This window comes from Pleuronectes platessa, chromosome 6 (genome assembly GCF_947347685.1).
Source record: "Pleuronectes platessa chromosome 6, fPlePla1.1, whole genome shotgun sequence".
In the NCBI taxonomy this organism is placed as follows: domain Eukaryota; kingdom Metazoa; phylum Chordata; class Actinopteri; order Pleuronectiformes; family Pleuronectidae; genus Pleuronectes; species Pleuronectes platessa.
Genome location: NC_070631.1, coordinates 14,181,258 through 14,200,309, shown reverse-complemented (window position 1 = coordinate 14,200,309; position 19,052 = coordinate 14,181,258). Strand labels below are relative to the sequence as shown.

The 19,052-nt window shown below is 43.0% G+C and overlaps 1 protein-coding gene across 1 annotated transcript; it reads right to left on the bottom strand.

The window, feature by feature from the left end:
- Positions 1 to 7,188: 7,188 nt before the first annotated feature.
- slc6a17 (solute carrier family 6 member 17) lies at positions 7,189 to 18,807 on the bottom strand. The gene is made up of 11 exons (XM_053424984.1): positions 18,507 to 18,807; positions 14,458 to 14,615; positions 12,733 to 12,859; positions 11,171 to 11,352; positions 10,156 to 10,266; positions 9,110 to 9,351; positions 8,822 to 9,014; positions 8,234 to 8,426; positions 7,992 to 8,151; positions 7,652 to 7,814; positions 7,189 to 7,551 (listed from the first exon to the last, which is right to left on the bottom strand). The coding sequence occupies exons 1-11, from the start codon at positions 18,805 to 18,807 to the stop codon at positions 7,189 to 7,191; spliced, it is 2,193 nt and encodes a 730-aa protein (XP_053280959.1).
- Between the last annotated feature and the right edge of the window lie 245 nt (positions 18,808 to 19,052).

Below are 19,052 nucleotides of genomic sequence, written 5' to 3'. Positions count from 1 at the left end.
TCAGCAACCAAGAAAAGGATGAGGAATCCCAGAAACAAGCAATCATTCAAACAGCTGCACGATTGATCAAAAGTGATATCAAGTCCAATGTTCAGTCCATTACGGATCACTATCCGAGCACAAAGTCACTTGAGCTTGACTCTGCCCTTTCGTTTGTTCCTGAGACTCTCCGTACACTTTTGAATGGTCTTTTTGTGGGTGAGGAGACAAGCCGAAAGATTGCAGGAATAGGACAAGCAATTGTCCAGGCAGCACGACCACGTGCTGTGGTAGCTCCATTACAACTTGGCCTTGCAGTGCAGGCACATCATATGTATCGATCACAATTCCTGGTGGATACCCTTCATGGAATGGGATTTGCTTCATCATACAAGGAAGTTTTGCATTTTGAAAAGAATGCAGCAGATTCAGTTGCCCCAGATATGTTAGCGGATGACATAGATGTGTTGGACATGACACTTCTTTTTGCTGGTGACAATGTTGACCACAACATCCTTACTATTGATGGTAAGGGGACCTTCCACGGAATGGGAATCATAGCAGCAATCACTCCAGGGCGAAAAAAGGACCATATCATTCCAAGGAGACACATTACCAACATAGATTTTGCAGGGCAAAGTAAAATCCCAATCATCGAATATCGCTTTGCGAAACATGTGCGCCAAACCATCGCGTTCAACAACCTCCCAACACTGATCAACTGTGACAGAACAGTTGATGTCCTGTGGGAGCTCTCACTGAACTTCAAACAAGAAACCCCTGGGTGGCAGGGAATGATGCATATCATTCATCAAGGACTAGAACATCCAGGCCAATCATCAGTTGTGTTCCTGCCAATGATTGACCTGTACTCTGGAGACAAAACGTGTATTTTGTCCACCTTGGATTTTGTTTGTGACCTGGCTATCAAACACAAAGCTCCAACCATTATTACGTTTGATCAGCCATTGTACTGGAAAGCAGCAGAGATCATCATGGATGCACCACAGAGTAGTCCCCTGAAAAGCATAGTCTTAATGCTTGGAGGTTTTCATACTTTTATGAACCTACTTGGTGCAATAGGCACACTGATGGAAGGAACAGGACTCAGGAATATTATGGAAGTTGTCTATGGATCAAATGCCGTCCAGCACATGATGACTGGAAAGTCAGTGCAAAGAGCTTTTCGTGGACATTTGCTGGTGGACAGATGTCTCAATCACATGGTTGTGTCAGAGCTGCAGGAGGATGACTCACAGTTTGAGTCCTTGGTGAACCAAGCTGAAGAGATGTATTCATCCATGGTAGCGAAAGAAACAACTTTGGAGAGTGCTGCAGCATCAGATATGCTGAACAAAATCAAGGAAAAGGTGGACACGAAGAGGTCAGACCTTAGCACAAGGTCAAAAACCAGCCGGCTGTGGGTGAACTATCAGAAGATGCTGCAGACAGCCCGAGCTCTGATTAAAGCAGATCGTACAGGATCTTTGAAGATGCACTTGCGCACAATGTTGGACTGTCTGCCAATATTTGCCGCCGCTGGGCACTACAACTACCTGAAATCAGCATATTTCTACCTCCAAGAAATGTGCCAACTCGACACCAGACACCCTGATGTACTTGACAAGTTTTCCAGGGGTTTCCATGTGATCCGCCGCAGCAACCAGTTCTGGGCAGGCCTTAGCTCTGACCTTGTCATCGAGCAGACACTGATGAGATCCTTGAAAAGCAGTGGAGGCTTGACCCATGGAAGTGGAATGACTGACGAAATGCGAGCATTGTGGACCATGTCTACACCCATCACATCGGAATACAACCACGCCATGCAGGAATTTAATGACCTCACATACACGACCAGCGAGCAGCACCGAGAATCCTCTGAAGCAAGGATAAAAAGAGATCATTCTGATCTAGAAAAGATCAAGGAAAAGCTTAGCTCTTGCACACCATTCTCTCCAGACCCATCCCTAAGAAACATAGTAACTGGTGTTGTTGCCAAAGAGGAGGTGAATGTGCATGAGTTGGAGACTGTTGGCAATGAGATCATTGAAAAGATGATTGGAAAACCTGTTTTTGGAATATCCTTCAAACGGAAAGACCGGGCAAAAACCCTTGCAGATGACTCCAGTGTCAAAGTTGCCCAAGACCGAACCATTGATCCTGCTTTGCTGTTCCAACGGTTCCTGATCATGTCGAAAACTGGGCAGTTTTCACTGGAAGATGTAATGAGCTATGAGCTCTGCTCATTTCCTGCAGCCCTGTTTGAAGGCAGGGAAATCTTCCGTAAAGCCAACAAGCCCCAACTAGCGCAGGCTATCATTGAGTTCTCAAGCAAGAAATCAAACAAAACGGTCCTGGATTCCATCCCAGCAACTGAGCATTATGTCCTTGATGGTGGTTCCCTGGTTCACCGCTTGGCATGGAAAAAGGGTGACAGTTACGGTGCCATTGCACAGTCATATGCAGACTTTACCATACGCCTTTACGGTAAAGCAACAGTCGTTTTTGATGGTTATAGAGAAGGTCCATCCATCAAAGACAATACGCATCAGAGACGTGGTGAAAACACTCACCCCATTGTTAACTTCAATGCAGAGACTGAGTTTGTGGGAAGAAAGGATGATTTCCTTTCCAGATCTTGCAACAAACAAGGACTTATCCATCTTATGACCGAGGAGCTGGAGAAGAAGGGCTGCTCTGTTATCAATGCTCCAGGTGACGCAGACGTGGACATTGTCAAAGCTGCAGTCAAGGCCTCAGAACATCAGCCCACAACCTTGATAGGGGAGGATACAGATTTACTAATTCTTCTCCTCTTCTATGCTGGGACGAAAAATAGAGGCCTCTATTTTCGTTCAGACAAGTCCAAAGCTACTAAGGTGTACAACATCAGTGAGATGAAACAAGTCCTGGATAGTGACTTGTGTTCCCAGTTGCTGTTTGTTCACGCCTTCACAGGATGTGATACAACTTCACGCATTTTTAGTGTTGGCAAACAGACAGCATTCCAGAAACTCGTGAATGGCGAGTCAACCATCCAGTCCTGTGCAAATGTGTTTCTGCTCAAACATCAAGCAAGGAATGTCATAGAGGACCATGGGACCAAGGCAATGGCAGTGTTGTTTGGCGGAAAGAGTAGCGATTCACTTGCCTCTTTGCGTTACAATCTTTTTAGCAAGAAAATCGCCACTGCCAAATCATTTGTTGGCCCAGAACGTCTGCCTCCAACTGAGTCCGCAACCAAATACCACTGCCAAAGGGTTTACTTCCAGATCATGGTGTGGATTGGAAAGGAAGGTGACCTGAACCCAGTGGATTGGGGATGGAAACTGGTGGACAACCGATTCCTGCCAGTTATGACTAGTAAGACTGCTGCCCCAGAAAGCCTCCTGCAGATGATACACTGTAATTGCACAACTGCCTGCAAAACACAACGGTGCAGTTGCAGGGCATATGGACTACCATGCATGCCTGCTTGTGGACCATGTCAAATTGGGAATTGTGAGAATCACTATAATCAACCTCAATGGGAGGAAGAGTGTGACGACTAATGGTGAATTAAGGTCACACTGCAAGGTGTATAAATAAGAAAAGTATTTAAAAAATATATAAAAAACAAAAGACAAAAAAAAAATGCATTATAAAAAAGGTAAAAAAAAATAAAAATAAAACACACAAAATGAAAAGGGGTTAGCGGTACTGAGCCTTCACGTGGCAGCCCTGTTTTGACTAATTTTACAGTACCACACAGTTCTTATTAGTTTAGTGTTTATTGGAATAAAAAAAAATGGTTATGTACCACAGAAACCACCAACACAAGGCAAAACAATATGAAAAAAGAGAAATATGCAATTACTTAAGTGGAATTTGACTTATTTTTCGCATATATATGCTTGTAACCAATTACTTTAATATATAAATGTACTTGTTTTCACTCATCTATCATGCAAATATGCTAATTAGAATATTAAATGGCCAAAACATGTATCAGGCACCAGTATTCCTGGTCTAGGAGGTTAACAAAGGAGTAATGGTCATTTTAAAGGACCTGACGGCGGCCATTTTGAAAATGGGGCCTTTCTTGGAGTCAAACTTTGGTAAACTTTTAGTATGTTTTTAAGTACATCTGATACTACTGTAAACCACTGAGAAACCTTTTGTTAGAATTTTTTTGAGGTCAAGTCATATTTGCAGCTGACTAAAACAGCAGACATGAAACTCACTTTTGTGCTCACGTTCCTGTGCTTCCCTAAATGTGCTTTTACTCCAGAGGCCGAAACTTTTTTTTACACAGGTGAGAAACTTCACCTGAGGCCACAAGTCGATAGGCCATTAAACATCCAGTATATTATCACAGAAGATTAGCATTCACATTGTGCACATACTCATTTGAAAGGTCCTAATTCCTTCAAAATGGAGACCAACCGTCCATCCATTATCTGTACTGGTGACAGGTCGCCAGCTTGTCACTGGAAAATAAGGACCACTCACTCTCAAAGCAATGGCTGATTAAAAGTGTCCAATTAACCTCACTGACATCTGCATGTTGTTGGACTGTAGGAGGAAACCAGAGTAACTGGAGAAAACCCATGCAGACATGGGAAGAAGGCATCAACTCCACCCTGGCCTAGTTGAGATTCAAACCAGCAACCTTCTGACTATGAAGCGCTAGCATTAATCGGCTGTTACAGCTCACAGGCCTGGGTCAGTACTTACACTAGCACGTATAGGTGCCAACCAAAGGAATGGAAGCATCAACCAACACATGTTTTCAAAATTATTAAAAGCCAGATTATAGCCCTTTATGACCATATCAATGTGTTGTATTAACATGTATTAATAAATATATTGAAAAATGTCTGCTTCAGTTTCAGGATCCTGGTTTCACGCTGTCATGTCTGACTGGGACGCAGCAACTGAACAGAGGCCACTTTAATGTAATCAGCAACTCTTGTGCTTTCACTGTACCTGTTAAAACACTAATAATATCCTCTATGATAAGATACATTAGACGGTGACTTGTGTCTCTTGTATATACACAGTACATGCTGTATTTACTGAATATGTATAAATACTGCTTATCTATTCAGTGATGGTATTCAAATGATAAATGTTTAACCTCCTCAAAGCCTTTTTTGTATTTTGTGCTTCACAAACAACTCCAGGGTCTCTGACTAATTAAAGTGCTCAAGTAAACGAGACGTCGACAGTAACGCGGGATCAAGAGAAAGGAAGAAGAGAAAAGCATAAGGCGATCCAGACGACAGAGATGCTGCTCAGGCACCAAAACAATGTGACTGTGCTTCACACTACATCTGCTCAGTCTCAAGTATCTGTGTTGTCTCAGGGAGGGGCCACAGGAGACCGTGTGCCACTGGCTCCCCCTGCTGGCCGCCCGAGACACCCAGTGCTGAGGACCAAACATTATTATTCCAAACATTTATATCATGGTACATTTTTCACATCACACCCTTCCACATACATCGTCATACAATATTGTACATTACAAAATTAAGAGCTTTAAGTTTTCCACAGAAAAGACATCAAAGTGTATATCGTAGTGCTTATGAAATGACGTCATTGAGGAATGTACAACAATTAGGGCCGAGACATCAACCTCTCAGGGAGGAGGTGTGATTGGTCCACAGCGTGGCAGTGAACCTCTTGTTCAATGCACTGTAGCATTAATATCATTGAAGGACATCGACAGTTAAGTGTCTCGTCTCTGTATTGCTGAACAAACAGATGTGCAGGTGGAGCAGACGAAGCAAGGTGTCAACTCTTCTCTTCCTCCTCCACATCAGAAGAGGATCTGTATCTACGGTGCGTTGCCACGGCATCCCCCGGGTAACACAGCTCTATTTTTAACCAGGCAGGGTCACCGGGAGCTCTCGTTCAGCGGTGGACCACAACACACTAACACGCACGCGCACATCTGCCTGCGCACAAAGACAAAACTCACATAACCTATTCCTTCTGTGTCTGCCTCTCTAAGCCCCTCTGCTTATCTCTACCTGCGCAGCGTCACCTCTGTCCTTCTAAGGCATTGATTAAAAAATGGAATCGCTTGATTAAAGTGATTGATTCAAATGGAAAAGCTTTGTCTGACCCAGCTGCAGCTGCAGTGGCACACAGGGGATGTGTGCAGAGCCTTGTTTCTGTCGAGGGGGAGATTGTTTAAAAGAAAAGTGCGTCTCTGTGTTCAGGCGCAGAGATGCTCTAACGATAGCGGGCGTCTGTGCTTCGGTGTTGATGGAAACGAAATGAGGACGCGAATAATCTCCGCTGGTTTTGCACTACAGTGGTTTATATACACGATTTACGGTGACATCTCAGACAACTGCACGACACATATGTATAGTATTCTACACCGGTGGGGAAAAGGGGGTTAGAAGGAGATCCACAGGTTCATGAGGACCCTACTTTGACTGGTCATTATTGCTGATGCATGATAGGCACAATAAACGTGAAGATATACTAATGTGCTTGTAACACTGTGTACACTATCAGAATCACTTATTACACACTGCTATGGATGCGATGGAATCATTTTGTCATATACTGTACATGAGAGACGTTCCCATACAGCGATAGAGATTAGGACAAAGATGAGTGTGTTTGGTTTTTGGAGTCTTCTTCCACCCTGTCCCCACAAATAACAATCCTCTACAGAAGAACAGGAGTAAGATGATGACCTCCCAGAGCTACGGACATCCAGCTGTCCCCAAAAAGAACCTTCTCCAGACAGGTTAACACGTGGGATTACATTTCAGTATAACATTAATCATCTGGTGTTGCACACACCTTAACCTCGGCCAGAGCTTATTACAAAACAAAGCCTGTTTGTAAGCTTCATTCCTCCGTCTGTTGCCCCCTCTATCCCCCTCTCTCTGCCCCTGTAAATATCTTGAAAGATGAAATAGCTCATCATATCTGGTGAGACTCACATTCCCATGATCCCTTCATCTCAGCCGGGGTCGATGGGCAATCAGCAGCATGAATCCTTTGATGGGGAACAGCAATGGGACCAGAGAAGGGGGGACAGTGGGATTCAGCTCTGGGGGTTAAGGTGTGATGAACGCTGCAACAACTGGCAGTGAATTTTTCTCTCCTTCTTGACTTCCTCTACTCCTCCCTTTCTTCCTCTGACTCCCTCTCTCGAAGCAGGGCCGGGGTTTAACTGGCGGGAGGATCAACAGGCTCAGTGGATCATAGCTCAGACTCGGGCGAGCCGATGTTCTGGTAGCCCGTCTTGGTGCTGGTGCCGTAGTTGGTGTTGGTCATCTCGTGAGCGCCGCCAGGGCCCAGTTGGGCACGGAGGGCGGGCACCGGGGAGGGAGCCTCGCTGAGGTTCTTGTTGAGGATGAAGCGCTGCTCGTCCTGCTCCTCCAGGTTGGAGATGTCCTTCATCATGCCTTTACGGTAGGAGACAGACAGCTTGTTGGAGCCGTCTGAGATCAGGTTGAAGTGGCGGACGATGAAGACGACGGGTAAAGGCAGCATGGCCGCAACAATGAGGGCGTAGGCCATGCCTAAAGCCCAGGGGGGGTAGCTATGGAAACGCTCCGCGCCCTGGCAGCGGGAAGAGAAAGAGACAAAGAAGTATAAAAAAAACGGGAAAGAAGAGAAGGTAGAGAACACAGTCATAGACAGGAGAAAACTGGACACTGACCTCGGCCTCCACCCAGGCGTTGTATCCTGCAGGACTCACAGCCATCTCAATGACAGTGGAGATGATGAGCAACACCAAGATTGCTGGAGAAACGTACCTCCACATGTAGTAATAGAAAGAGTACGGCCTGAAACCAAGCATGTCCTCCAGGTCCTGCATGAACCTGTGAAGGAATGAAAGAAAGAACAATAAATGCCCCATCACATATATGTCTTTGACCCAACATCCTAAATGTCACTGTGCTGACTATAATTAAACAGCCTCCAGGTAAGAAAAACATATTTATCTGTGGTGAACATTTCCTTTAAAATGAAGGAAAAGGTGATGAATATGAAGTTACCTCTTAGTGCCATAGATCCAGGCTACAGAGATGTTCTCCAGGATCACAACCACAGTGAGAGGCAACCCAGCTGAGTAGTCGTCAAACATGGTGACAAAGTAGTTCCCTGAACGCTGCACGAACAGCAGGCCTAACAGGAAGGCTATGACACAGCAGGCCACTGAGGGAGAGAAGAAGAGAACTGTCAGAATCTGAGATCAAGTAAAATCATTTTGATTTTAACGACCAGTATCCAGGCTCACCACACAGGATCTCCTTGCGGATTTTGAAGGCATCCAGTATGGGTGTGGTGATGCCCGTCATGGTGCCGATCATGCTTCCTAATCCCAAGTTGATTAGCATGAAGAAGAACATGACGGACCAGAAGGGACTGGCGGGGAAATGTGTCATGGCTTCTGTGAAGGCAATGAATGCCAGGCCAGTGCCCTGAACAGCCTGGATGATGGAGAGAAGGAGGTGAGGAGGTTTACGCTTTGTTAAAAAATCAACAAATTAACTTCCACTTCTACTTCGATTAATTGATGTGATTTTAGATAACACTAAAAATCCCACCTTCACCAACAAAGGAGAAAAAAAGGGGGACATGAAATGATCACAGTGTCCGAACAATATTTCTCTACATTACATTGAAAACTCAAGAAAACTGACAAGATCTGTTTCCTTGAAGTTGTGAAAAATATTAATATAAATTGGAAATGAAGACCCATAACACATCCTCTCACAAAGTTTCATGGTAACCCGTTCAGTTGTTTTTAGCGTACTCTTGCTTAAAAATAAACAAACAAACAAACGGAGAGGGGGGGAAACCTGAGAACATCTGGCTCACTGACCTTGTTGAGTTCGTCCTCCAGGAGGCAGGCGTCCAGGCCCAGCTGGTCGAAGCTGTCCTCCTTTACCGTCTTAATGACGCCGTACATCTCTTCGTAGTCCTGGGCAGACAGATGGGAGAAGTTGATGTGAGGCGGGATGAGCTCTTTGCTCAGCACATCGTTGCCTAGGAAGCCCAGGATCTTCTCTGCATTCCTACACATGTGGAGAGGAGGTTCGGGTTAGGGACGGAAGGTTATAGTGAAAATCAGGAAAGCCATGTTGTGTGTGTTTCAGTGTGACACACTCACTCGACGACACACTTCTCGTTCATTATGTTCGCCTTGAAGCCCAGCACAGCAAACACCACTAAAGTGGCCAGGATGGACGTAACAAAGTTGATGACGGAGACCAGCAAAGCATCGAAGTGGCAGTTGTTGTCTCGCTTGTTGTAGCTGGAGAAAGCGATGACGCCTCCGAAGCCCAGACCGAGGGCGAAGAAGACCTGAGTGGCTGCTTCTCTCCACACCTGCGGCTCCAACATCTTTTCCAGCTGAAGACAAGAAGAGAGAAAAAGATCAGTAATGGATTACATCATATTTACTGTTATTTATCATGTTCTCCTCTCAAGTAGCTCCATTATAGTATTACATAGATATCCTTGATAGATAGATAAATGGATATCTGCCTCCTTGAACTCATGACTGACAGCATTTTCACAAATTCTATATATATTTTTGATTCTTCTTTTACTTTGTTATTTTTTCTCGTCAAGGAGGTGATGTTTTCAGCCCATTTGTTTGTTTGTGAGCAGCACATTGCAAGATGGGGTTTCTTAAGACACTTTCACCAATTTATGTGAGAATAATCCATTAATCCAGGTTTATTTATGAGTCAGTGTCAATAGGGTGCAAATCCAAATAAAAATGTGGATCTGGATAATTTAAATCCTCTAATGTGTAGTGTTCTATTTCACAGTAAGTAACACTGCTCCTATTCACTATGTATTTTGGTATGCAACCACAGACACCACTAGAGGGAGACATCAACCCAACGCTTGATATAATAGGGTTGTTTATGTTTATATTCTATGAGGATATGTGAGTGGTGTAAGTGGTCAAGACGCTGAAACCATCAGCTGCTCAAGGCTGAACAAAATCAAGTTAAATATGTGCCTGGCCATTAATCTGTGTGTGAGTGATCAGCACTGAGACAGCAGCAGGCTTCGGAATTCATCTTGCCCTCCAGCACAACACACTTACATGTAAGAGAATGTTCACCAACATCCTGCTGAGCAAAACCCCTTTTAGAATTGCACCTTTGCTGAGCCAAAATGGCCTCCGTTTTTTCATCTCACCTTGGGGGTGAACATGTGAGCGATGCCGTCCACTGCTCCTTTCAGCATCAAACCTCGTACCAGGAAACAGAAGAGCACCACGTACGGGAACAGAGAGCTGAAGTACATCACCTGAGAGAGACAGAGAGAGAGAGAGAGAGAGAGAGAGAGAGAGAGAGAGAGAGAGAAGAGAGAGAGAGAGAGAGAGAGAGAGAGAGAGAGAGAGAGAGAGAGAGGGAGAGAGGGAGAGAGGGAGAGTGAAGTACATCACACAGTGTTGCCATGGACACAGTTTTCTGAGGACACACACATGAAGGAGGAACTGTGACAATATACTCATACACTCATACACACACACACACACACACACACACACGCACACACAATGAACAAATCCCAGAACTATTTTGTGTTTGCTTGGCACTAAGTCTGTGAAATCCGACCAAATGTGGAGAAGACTCCTTGAGGTTTATGGAGATGAGTCAAAAAATCCTTCCTACAGCATTGTGGGTAACCACCGCAGCACATACAGCACTATGATAACTGGTTCGCCGATTTTAGCATTAGAAACAAAATGTGTCAGACCTTGGTGATTCGACTCTCTGTTTATCTATCGAAGCAGCGGGCCGGATGTTGCGATGTGGAACATGACTCACTCTCTGGCTCCACATAACAGGCTGTTGTTGCCAGAAGGAGCATTTTCCATCCTTTTCCATCCTGTCTTTGCGTGGTTCAGTTTAAGCTTATTAATGTTGCATGTCTCTCTCCTCCATAATATAGATGAGATTCCAAAAATAGACAAGTGCTGATGACAGACTTTAGCATATTATCTATGACTGAAAAGCATCGGCACAGTGGATAAAACACTCGCCGATAAGGATCATTGATTAGAAAAAGGATTTCAAAGCTTTTGCTGAAATGATGTTTTGTCTGCGTCTTCACACAGAGTCCATGCTGTGGAGAGTCACGTGCACAGAGTTAATCTCTACAGTTTGCAGGCTCTGCTGCTGCTGTGAAGCCACAGACACCAGCGTACCTTCCCAGAGGACTGGATGCCCTTGATGACAGCCAGGCAGACCAGGATCCAGGCCACCAGCAGGGACAGGGTCATCTTCCAGTTCAGGCCACCGGTGTCGTCGATGGAGCTGGTTATGTTGAGAGTCTGGCGGTACCAGAAGTAGGTGGTGGCTGAGCTCTTCTCACACTCTGGCACCACAACTATAAGAGTAAAGAGAAAAGTAAGGGAACTGGCTTTAACAGTGCAGGGACAGTGGTGTCTTCACATGTACAAAATAATGGGACCTCTAATAAGGACAATTAAAAATACTCCATCAGGTAAAAGTGGTGATACTTACTATGCAGAAAGCTTTTAGAGGATTATATTCAATTAATTATTACTTTGTATGTAAGAAGCGTGTGTGTCATTGTAGCTAATCAATTGTACACTCTTTTATGCAAACTCCTAACAAGTTATTCTAATAATTACTGAGTCAGAAAAACATTATTTTCATGAAACAAGAGGAAAATAATTGTTGTTTAAAAGTATTTATAATATTTGTGTCATTGTGTCAATATTTGATGCAGTAAAATCTAATATGATTCATCAATGTCTTAAAGTGTTGTTCACTTACAGAAAACCAATAAAATTTACTTGAAATCCTCTGCTTTACTGATGTTTTCACCTTTCTTAAAGCTCAATGTATATGTAAATATGTGTGTTTGTGGACTTTTTTGAGTAAATAATTAACAATAGCCAATTGGCATAAAATGAATTGCCAATGATTTTGATGCTTTATCTGTCCTTTATAGGCAGTTATTTTCCAAGCAAAACACTGAAGTGTAAATCTTTGAATAACTTACTTTCTGCTGTAAAAAAACGGCGAGTGTCATTTTTGGGATCATTTCGATTAATCCAGGAAATAATCTGCAGATTTTGGAATAGCAAAAATTGCAGCGCTAATAAGGAGAATCTTCCAGTATAGTTACTGAATTTAAAATCTTAGTTTGTCAATTGTAAAGTGCATAATAAGTGCACATGGGTAAATGTCAGCTCTGCCCATAGCCAAACAAAATTCTATATATGAATACTGCATCTCCGCTCCATTGTTAATCCTAAGAAGAGCTGACATCCTGCCCTCGATCATTAATAAAAAGCTGATGCTCTTTGTGCTGCCACAGCCCTCTCCACAGGCTGCCACCCATTGGAGCTACTGACACTGTGGTCTGGGTCACACTCTCTGACAGACCTCACCAACAGAGCGGCTCTGTAGGATGAAGTGCAGGGACAGGCGGACTACAGAGACGGCACAACCACTTCTCTGTTTGTCAGCAGAGACACAACTGTGCACAGCCACAGCGAGACGAGGAGCTGTGGCTGTGGCCCTTGTAGTGTTAGGCTGCCTGTCTGCGTCTGCTGGGATACTTTGCTGAATACATACAAAATATATGTCTTACAGGACTTTGAAGCATTCACTTCATTTTTCTCTATTCTATTTGATATCAAAGGATGAACAATGAAACACTCTGATGTGTTTTTGCTGTACATCTCTGTTCAACTTTCAGCTGTGTTGTGCAGTGTATTGTGTTTTGGTGACTCACTGGCTTGGGTTCCATTTATCACGATGGGGCACTCAGCCCAAGGCAGTGGAAACTGGAAGGACTGGACAAAATAGAAGATGCTCCAGCCGATAATCACGTTATAATAAAGGCCCACAAAACCGCAAACCTGAGGGGGAATAAGAGGTAACAACAACACGTGTCACTCATGAAGAGACAATACACAAACAGCAGCAAGCGGGTTTGTCGGGGTGATTACCTCTTCTTGAGTCAGGGCACACAGCTTAAGCTGGAGAGCGTATGAATTATTGAGCCGCTTGCTCTCAGCAGCCAAGGCTGTGGTCCTGTTTGAGAAGGTGTTTATATATAGCTGCTGAATCTCCCCGGGCCACATCCGAGCCGCCACACGCCTCACTGCCCCAGGCCAAACCTCTCCCCCTCCCTCATTGACACCAAATTGATGAAATCCCTCTCACGACGACGGACAGAAACACTGACGCAGTAGATCACTGACTGAGCGTCTGACTGAATATGTGTTTATGCTGCTGAGGAGGTGGGGACATGATGGGTCACTACTCCTGCTGATGATGGGGACATGTTGTGACAGTGATGGGGACTGGTCTTTGGATGCCACTCGCTGTAAAGCATCAAGAGGAAGTAACGTGAGGAGGCGGAGGACGGAGGTCTGCAGCACGTTTGTTCTCTGAGTGTAACACTGAGCCGAGCTGTGAAAGTGAGAGAAATGACATCCAGCTCCATTCCAGTAACATGGAGACACTGGTCCTAAATACGAATCACATGTCTTCACAGGGTACTTTAACTGTCCTTGACAATAATTACAGCTTCCACAATACTGAGTGGCATTTTGTAGAGAGATCATGAATTGTCACCAATATCTTTATTAATGGTTCATTAACCAGATCAGCGTAAAATACAAAAGACATATTGTGTCCTGTCCCTTTGGTTGGTGCATGTGTATCTTTTTTAATTGAAGCTTTGTTTAATTGTTTTACAGTCTCAATGACTTAAAAGTGGAAAGACAGTTTAGCCAATAACAGGACCTCAAATGTTATTATGTCATCAATATATCAGTTGTATACAGCTATTTTACAGCCTATTTATTAATCCTTTGTGGTTTTAATGTTTAACGACTCAATCACAGATTTTAGATGTCCGTACTTTATATAAACTTACATGTAACAATCTGGCTCTAACAAATAATGCCTCCTGTTGCCATCATGAGTTTGACCTTTTGTGTTTTTTAAGTCCAAAACCATTGATCATTGTTTATAATGATGTATAAAGAACCATGTTGTGCATTTGGAACAAGACTCTGCACCGTCAAGGGTGGTAGCTAGGTCCCGCCTATACACACGCTCGACCAATCACGAGTCAGTCTCAGCCATCAATCGTGACATTTCAAACAATGGATTGAACTAAACTTCCCAGAAACATTTGCACTTAAATAAACATTGGTGTGATAAGAACTACCTAAAATGACAGAACCAATTGTATTAATTTTGTTTTCCGACAGATAAATTTGGTCCATATCCCATCGACTAACATGGAGGAGGAGGGATTTATGACCTCAACTGCAGCCGGCCACCAGGTGGCGATCAAGATGCTTTTGGCTTTACTTTTGGGGAGCTTCAACGTCTTCCATCTTTATGCACAGTCCTGTCTACACAGCTATTGTACCGATTATTTTTTTTCTCAGATAACACATTTAATTTCAGTTTATGATAATGGATTAATGTCGACACTTACCATCAGGCTGGAAACTCCGATGCCTCCCAGCTGCGGGTAGACATAGTTCCACACTCCGATGCTGCCGCGCCTGATCCTCTGACCCACCGCCAGCTCCAGGAAGAACAAGGGGATGCCGATGAGCAGGAGGAGAATGGAGTAGGGAACCAAGTAGGCACCTGAGACAGAGGAAGGTCAGAGGGAGGAGGAATCACTGCAGAATCTACGATGCTTTGATCATTTGTATGTGTTGGAAATCCATGTGTGGTGAAGGACAAAATCTGAAGGTACAAATAGAAGCCGGGACTTAATTAATTTCTGTCCTTCTAGTTCTATTTTGATGATTATTCTCTCTATCCTCCACTGTTCTAATTTCACTGTTTCCACTCCTCTCTTCTCCTTTCCCTCTCACACTTTATTTTTTCTTCATCTTCAATTTCCCTTCACCACTTTTTCAGATAACATTTATTTTTTTTGCAGAGGGAACAATGGAGAGAGCGAGACAGAAAGCACGTTCAGACCTGCTTACGTCAAGACATGAATGGACACCATGGTGACAAAACCATCCAGAGCCATCGAGGACGGGCTCACACTGATGGACAGACGCTGTTTCCAGACGAAAAAACAAATGACTGTGATGTTTGACTCAATCAGACACACTGATAACGTTGTGAGTGGCTATTAGAGCTACAGCAGCAGACAGATGAAACAAAGAGAGGAACACAGTGTTGGGTTACAGAGAGGTATTATTATGTGGTCTGTTACAAGTGACTACTTTGCTGCTGCCGACTTTTACAGATCTTTGATGTCTATTCTGAGACAAATGCACCAGACAGAGGAAAAGACAATGTGCTGGTGGGGAACTGTGGAGCTTTGTTTTCCTACCAAATGTCGCATATGAGCCACGCAGGTGGAGAGACCTTATATGAAGTGTCAGTAATATAAAACAAATTATTTGCATTTCTATTGAGGTTTTGTAAATAATAACCTCATATTTTAGTTCTATAATGTCACAGTCCCATATATATACTGTACATTATAATTGTTTATTTTTTCATTTTTGTCACAATTATTCAAGTCTTACTGTCAAATTGTTTGCAGGGAAGCTCCATAGTAGCACAAATTCAATACGGTACAATGACAATAATAACATGTATTACTACGTATTACCTAGTGGTATATATATCGCAAACCGGTAGAACATAATAAGACAAATAGAATCAAATGTGAATTTAGACCATATATATCCCTCCATTATCAGCTGACAATGGTCGAGAGGCATGGTGCAGCCCGAGCAGGACACCAGCGTGTCACAGGGTCAGCATTAAGACGACAACCATTCACATTCTAAATCACACTTAATGTCCGAGTCTCCAATCAACCTAACCAACCACCTTCAATGTTATTCTTGCTGGAATCCAATTATCATGTCATCATTAAAAAAATCATAATGAAAATAAGTGATTGCAAGCTAGTTGTAAATTGAAAGAAACCCTAACCTGAGGCCAGCAGCTCCCTTGAATTCAATGAAACTGCATCGGATTTCACAGACTCATAAATATCTGTTCCCTAAATGTACCTGCATTTTTTCATTATGATTTGCTCGATGAGAAATCAGGGAAATATTTGCAACACGCCCGATCTCACAATGTTAAAAGAAGTGAAGAAAAGAATCCTTCACCAAAATCGAATGGGTTGTTCCCTAACCCTTACTTCCTAATACCACCAAGTTACATAGTAATCCGCTCAGTAGTTTTAGCGTAATCCTGCTAACTAACAAACCAACCAACCAACAAACAATGAACGATATAACATAAACCACAGGTAAATATAGTCTCAATAGAAGTAGGTTATCATTATCATGATATTACTGTAGAGATATCAATCATTATATTTCAGGTTAGTGAATTATTGTATATTAGCTTGTCCCAGTTTTGATTATAATGACTATCATTTTTGAACATGTTTTTGCAGAACAGCCAATAAGGATCAAGTGGGAAGATAGTATTCATGTTTTTTCTGTCCAATACTTTAATATGACTATGTTTATATTCTATATTTAGAAAATGAAATTAAACAAGTCAAACTAAATTATAGGTGTAAATCTCTGGCAGTTTGTTCTTATTACGAGGACAAGCCCAGACAAGACAATGCAGAAACCAACACTGAGTCAGCGGGGGATACACACTCTACTGCACACGTTGTGATTAAACTGTGCAAATACACACACACACACATTCAGCTTTGTTATATCATGCATTTCAAATACCCTCTTTACACACACCTCCCACAAAAGGTCGCACACACAATGCTGAGAGCCCAGAAAATCAATGTTTACTCTTCCACAGCCTCCATCTTGGCCACAACCCTTTCATCTCATCGTAATACCAGTAAATCAAAAATACCAAACAGATAAGCCTGAGAAATCTGCAAGAGAAACAAATACAGATTAGACTGGAGGGTCTCCCGTTATGATGCTAAACCTCTCAGCTGTACCACATGGTTCGGAGGAGAAAGCTCCTCATCTTGTAGCTGCTGGCGGCTCAAGTTCACTGAGGAACGTTGGACAGACTGCTCCTGTGACTGGAGCGATTAGTTGGCTAATTGGTTGACAGGACGCAATTTATCAAAGAGAAGGAGGCTGCATCTCCGTCAACAGGGAGCAACATCCTCTTTCCGTAACCCTCACGTATACAGGCCATTATACTGATAATTATTGAAGACTAAAGCTAAAATTAAAACTCTGACGCCTAAAATATTAAACCAATGTTGAAGGAAGTTTTCCCTTGGAAGGTTTTATACAAGACACTTTTTTTTATTTTACTCAGTCTTCATTGATTTTAATTAAAAGACATGATCACATCACCACCATACATTTCCAGCATCAGTCAATTATATCAAATTATTACCTTAAAGGAATGAAATTGAGATTTTTGGCAATTGAGCTGTTTTGCTCTCTTGGCAGGAGTTAGATGTGAGGATCACTGCTACCAACAGCTTAGCTTAATTAGCATAAAGGCTCTTCTATCAATATTTACACATAATGTGAACAAACATAGCAACAAACTGAATGAATGTTTTGCGCACGAAAGTTGCCGACGTCGTCCCTTATAAACCAATTTACAGTTATTAATAGTTTAAAATAGTAGCTTACAATCTGTGTCTTGGAAACTGAATAGCAATCCAACCCATGTGTCCAACCCCGCTTTTTAGTCAATACAGCGTTTTTTCCATTAATGTGCTTATGTTTTAAATCATTTATATGCCTGCCCCACCTCATCCGTTTTCTTTGCTCTTTGCTATTTTGCAAATATTGAAAATTGGTCTCAAGTTTTTTTTTTATTCATTTACACATTTTATTCAGTGTCCACATTTTTGCCACACTCCAACAATTGGAACAATGATTTCACAACTCGGGAGATTGGACATTCCGAGGAGCACATTACTGCACAGTTACTCCTTAGACAGCAGATGGCAAATGGATCCACAAAAAAAATATGTTACGCAGTTTAATCAGTGCAAAATGATCACGTCCTTGGTGAAATTAATTTCCAGAGCGGTAACAACTGAACATATCTGGTACTGACCATAATAACAATTGTAATTGCTGCAGTGTTTATTTCTATAATGTGATGCAAATTCTGGTTTTATGAGATAACACTTTACATCACTGAATTTCTCAACAATCACCGAGGCCACTGGGCTTTCTCAATCAGATCATGTGTGAGTAGCTGCCAGACTCCAACAGGATCAGGACAAGACTATGGACAGCAAACAAATCCATTGTTCAAGTGAATGAACAAAGTCAAACATACAATTTAATTAACTACTTCCATCTGGTCACTTATTTTAGAGGACAATAAAAAAATGAATCTTCATTGTTACAAATTAGGCAGCACCCTGAGGGTACAAATGTTACCTATGGGTGGCCAAATTAGAAACTTCCAGATCTGGGAATGTTAGTGTACGTTGCACATTGGACTGAACAAAACCTTCAGATTTCTGTGGCTCAGACAGACACTGAACTTCTAAAATACAACAGAATATTTTACAGACATTCATTCACCTACCTCCACCGTTCTTCTGGCACAGATAGGGAAACCTCCAGACGTTACCCAAGCCCACAGAGAAGCCAACCTGGGCCAGGATGTACTGGAGCTTGTTGTTCCAGGCCGGCCGGCCGTCCTCAGCATCTGGGTCAGGGGAGGGCAGCAGGGCCTTGACAGGAGCAGTCGAGCCAGGGCTCAGGCCCATACTCATCTGACTGCTCTTATAGTCCATCGGGTGCTCCAGGGACAGCAGGTCGGCCACAGACTCAGTGACAGGCTCATTGCTGTGCTCCCGCTGGGTCACCTTGGTGTTCTTTGGCATGGTCGCAGCACAGGAGCTCTTTCAGAGGGGGGAAGGTGTCAGCAGCAAGGAGAGCCAAGCGTGAGATCAGGAGGTGGAGGAGGATGGGAAGGTGCCGGGGAACTCAAAGTTGTGCTTTTATCTGGAATCTGTGAAGAAAAATGGATGGAGACACACAGTAAATGTAGGTGTTTAGTTAAAACGTTTGCACATTTTCTATACCATACAATATTACTGTATCATGACTTTCCATAACAACAATGAGA

Bases quoted from the DNA above. Each gene is read 5' to 3' on its own strand.
- slc6a17 (XM_053424984.1), bottom strand. From the start codon at position 18,807: ATGCCAAAGAACACCAAGGTGACCCAGCGGGAGCACAGCAATGAGCCT. The intron at 8,427-8,821 runs GTCAGTGAGCCA...TCCATCATCCAG, and splicing joins TGGAGGACGAACTCAACAAG to GCTGTTCAGGGCACTGGCCT. The intron at 7,815-7,991 runs GTAACTTCATAT...ATTCCTTCACAG, and splicing joins TGGATCTATGGCACTAAGAG to GTTCATGCAGGACCTGGAGG.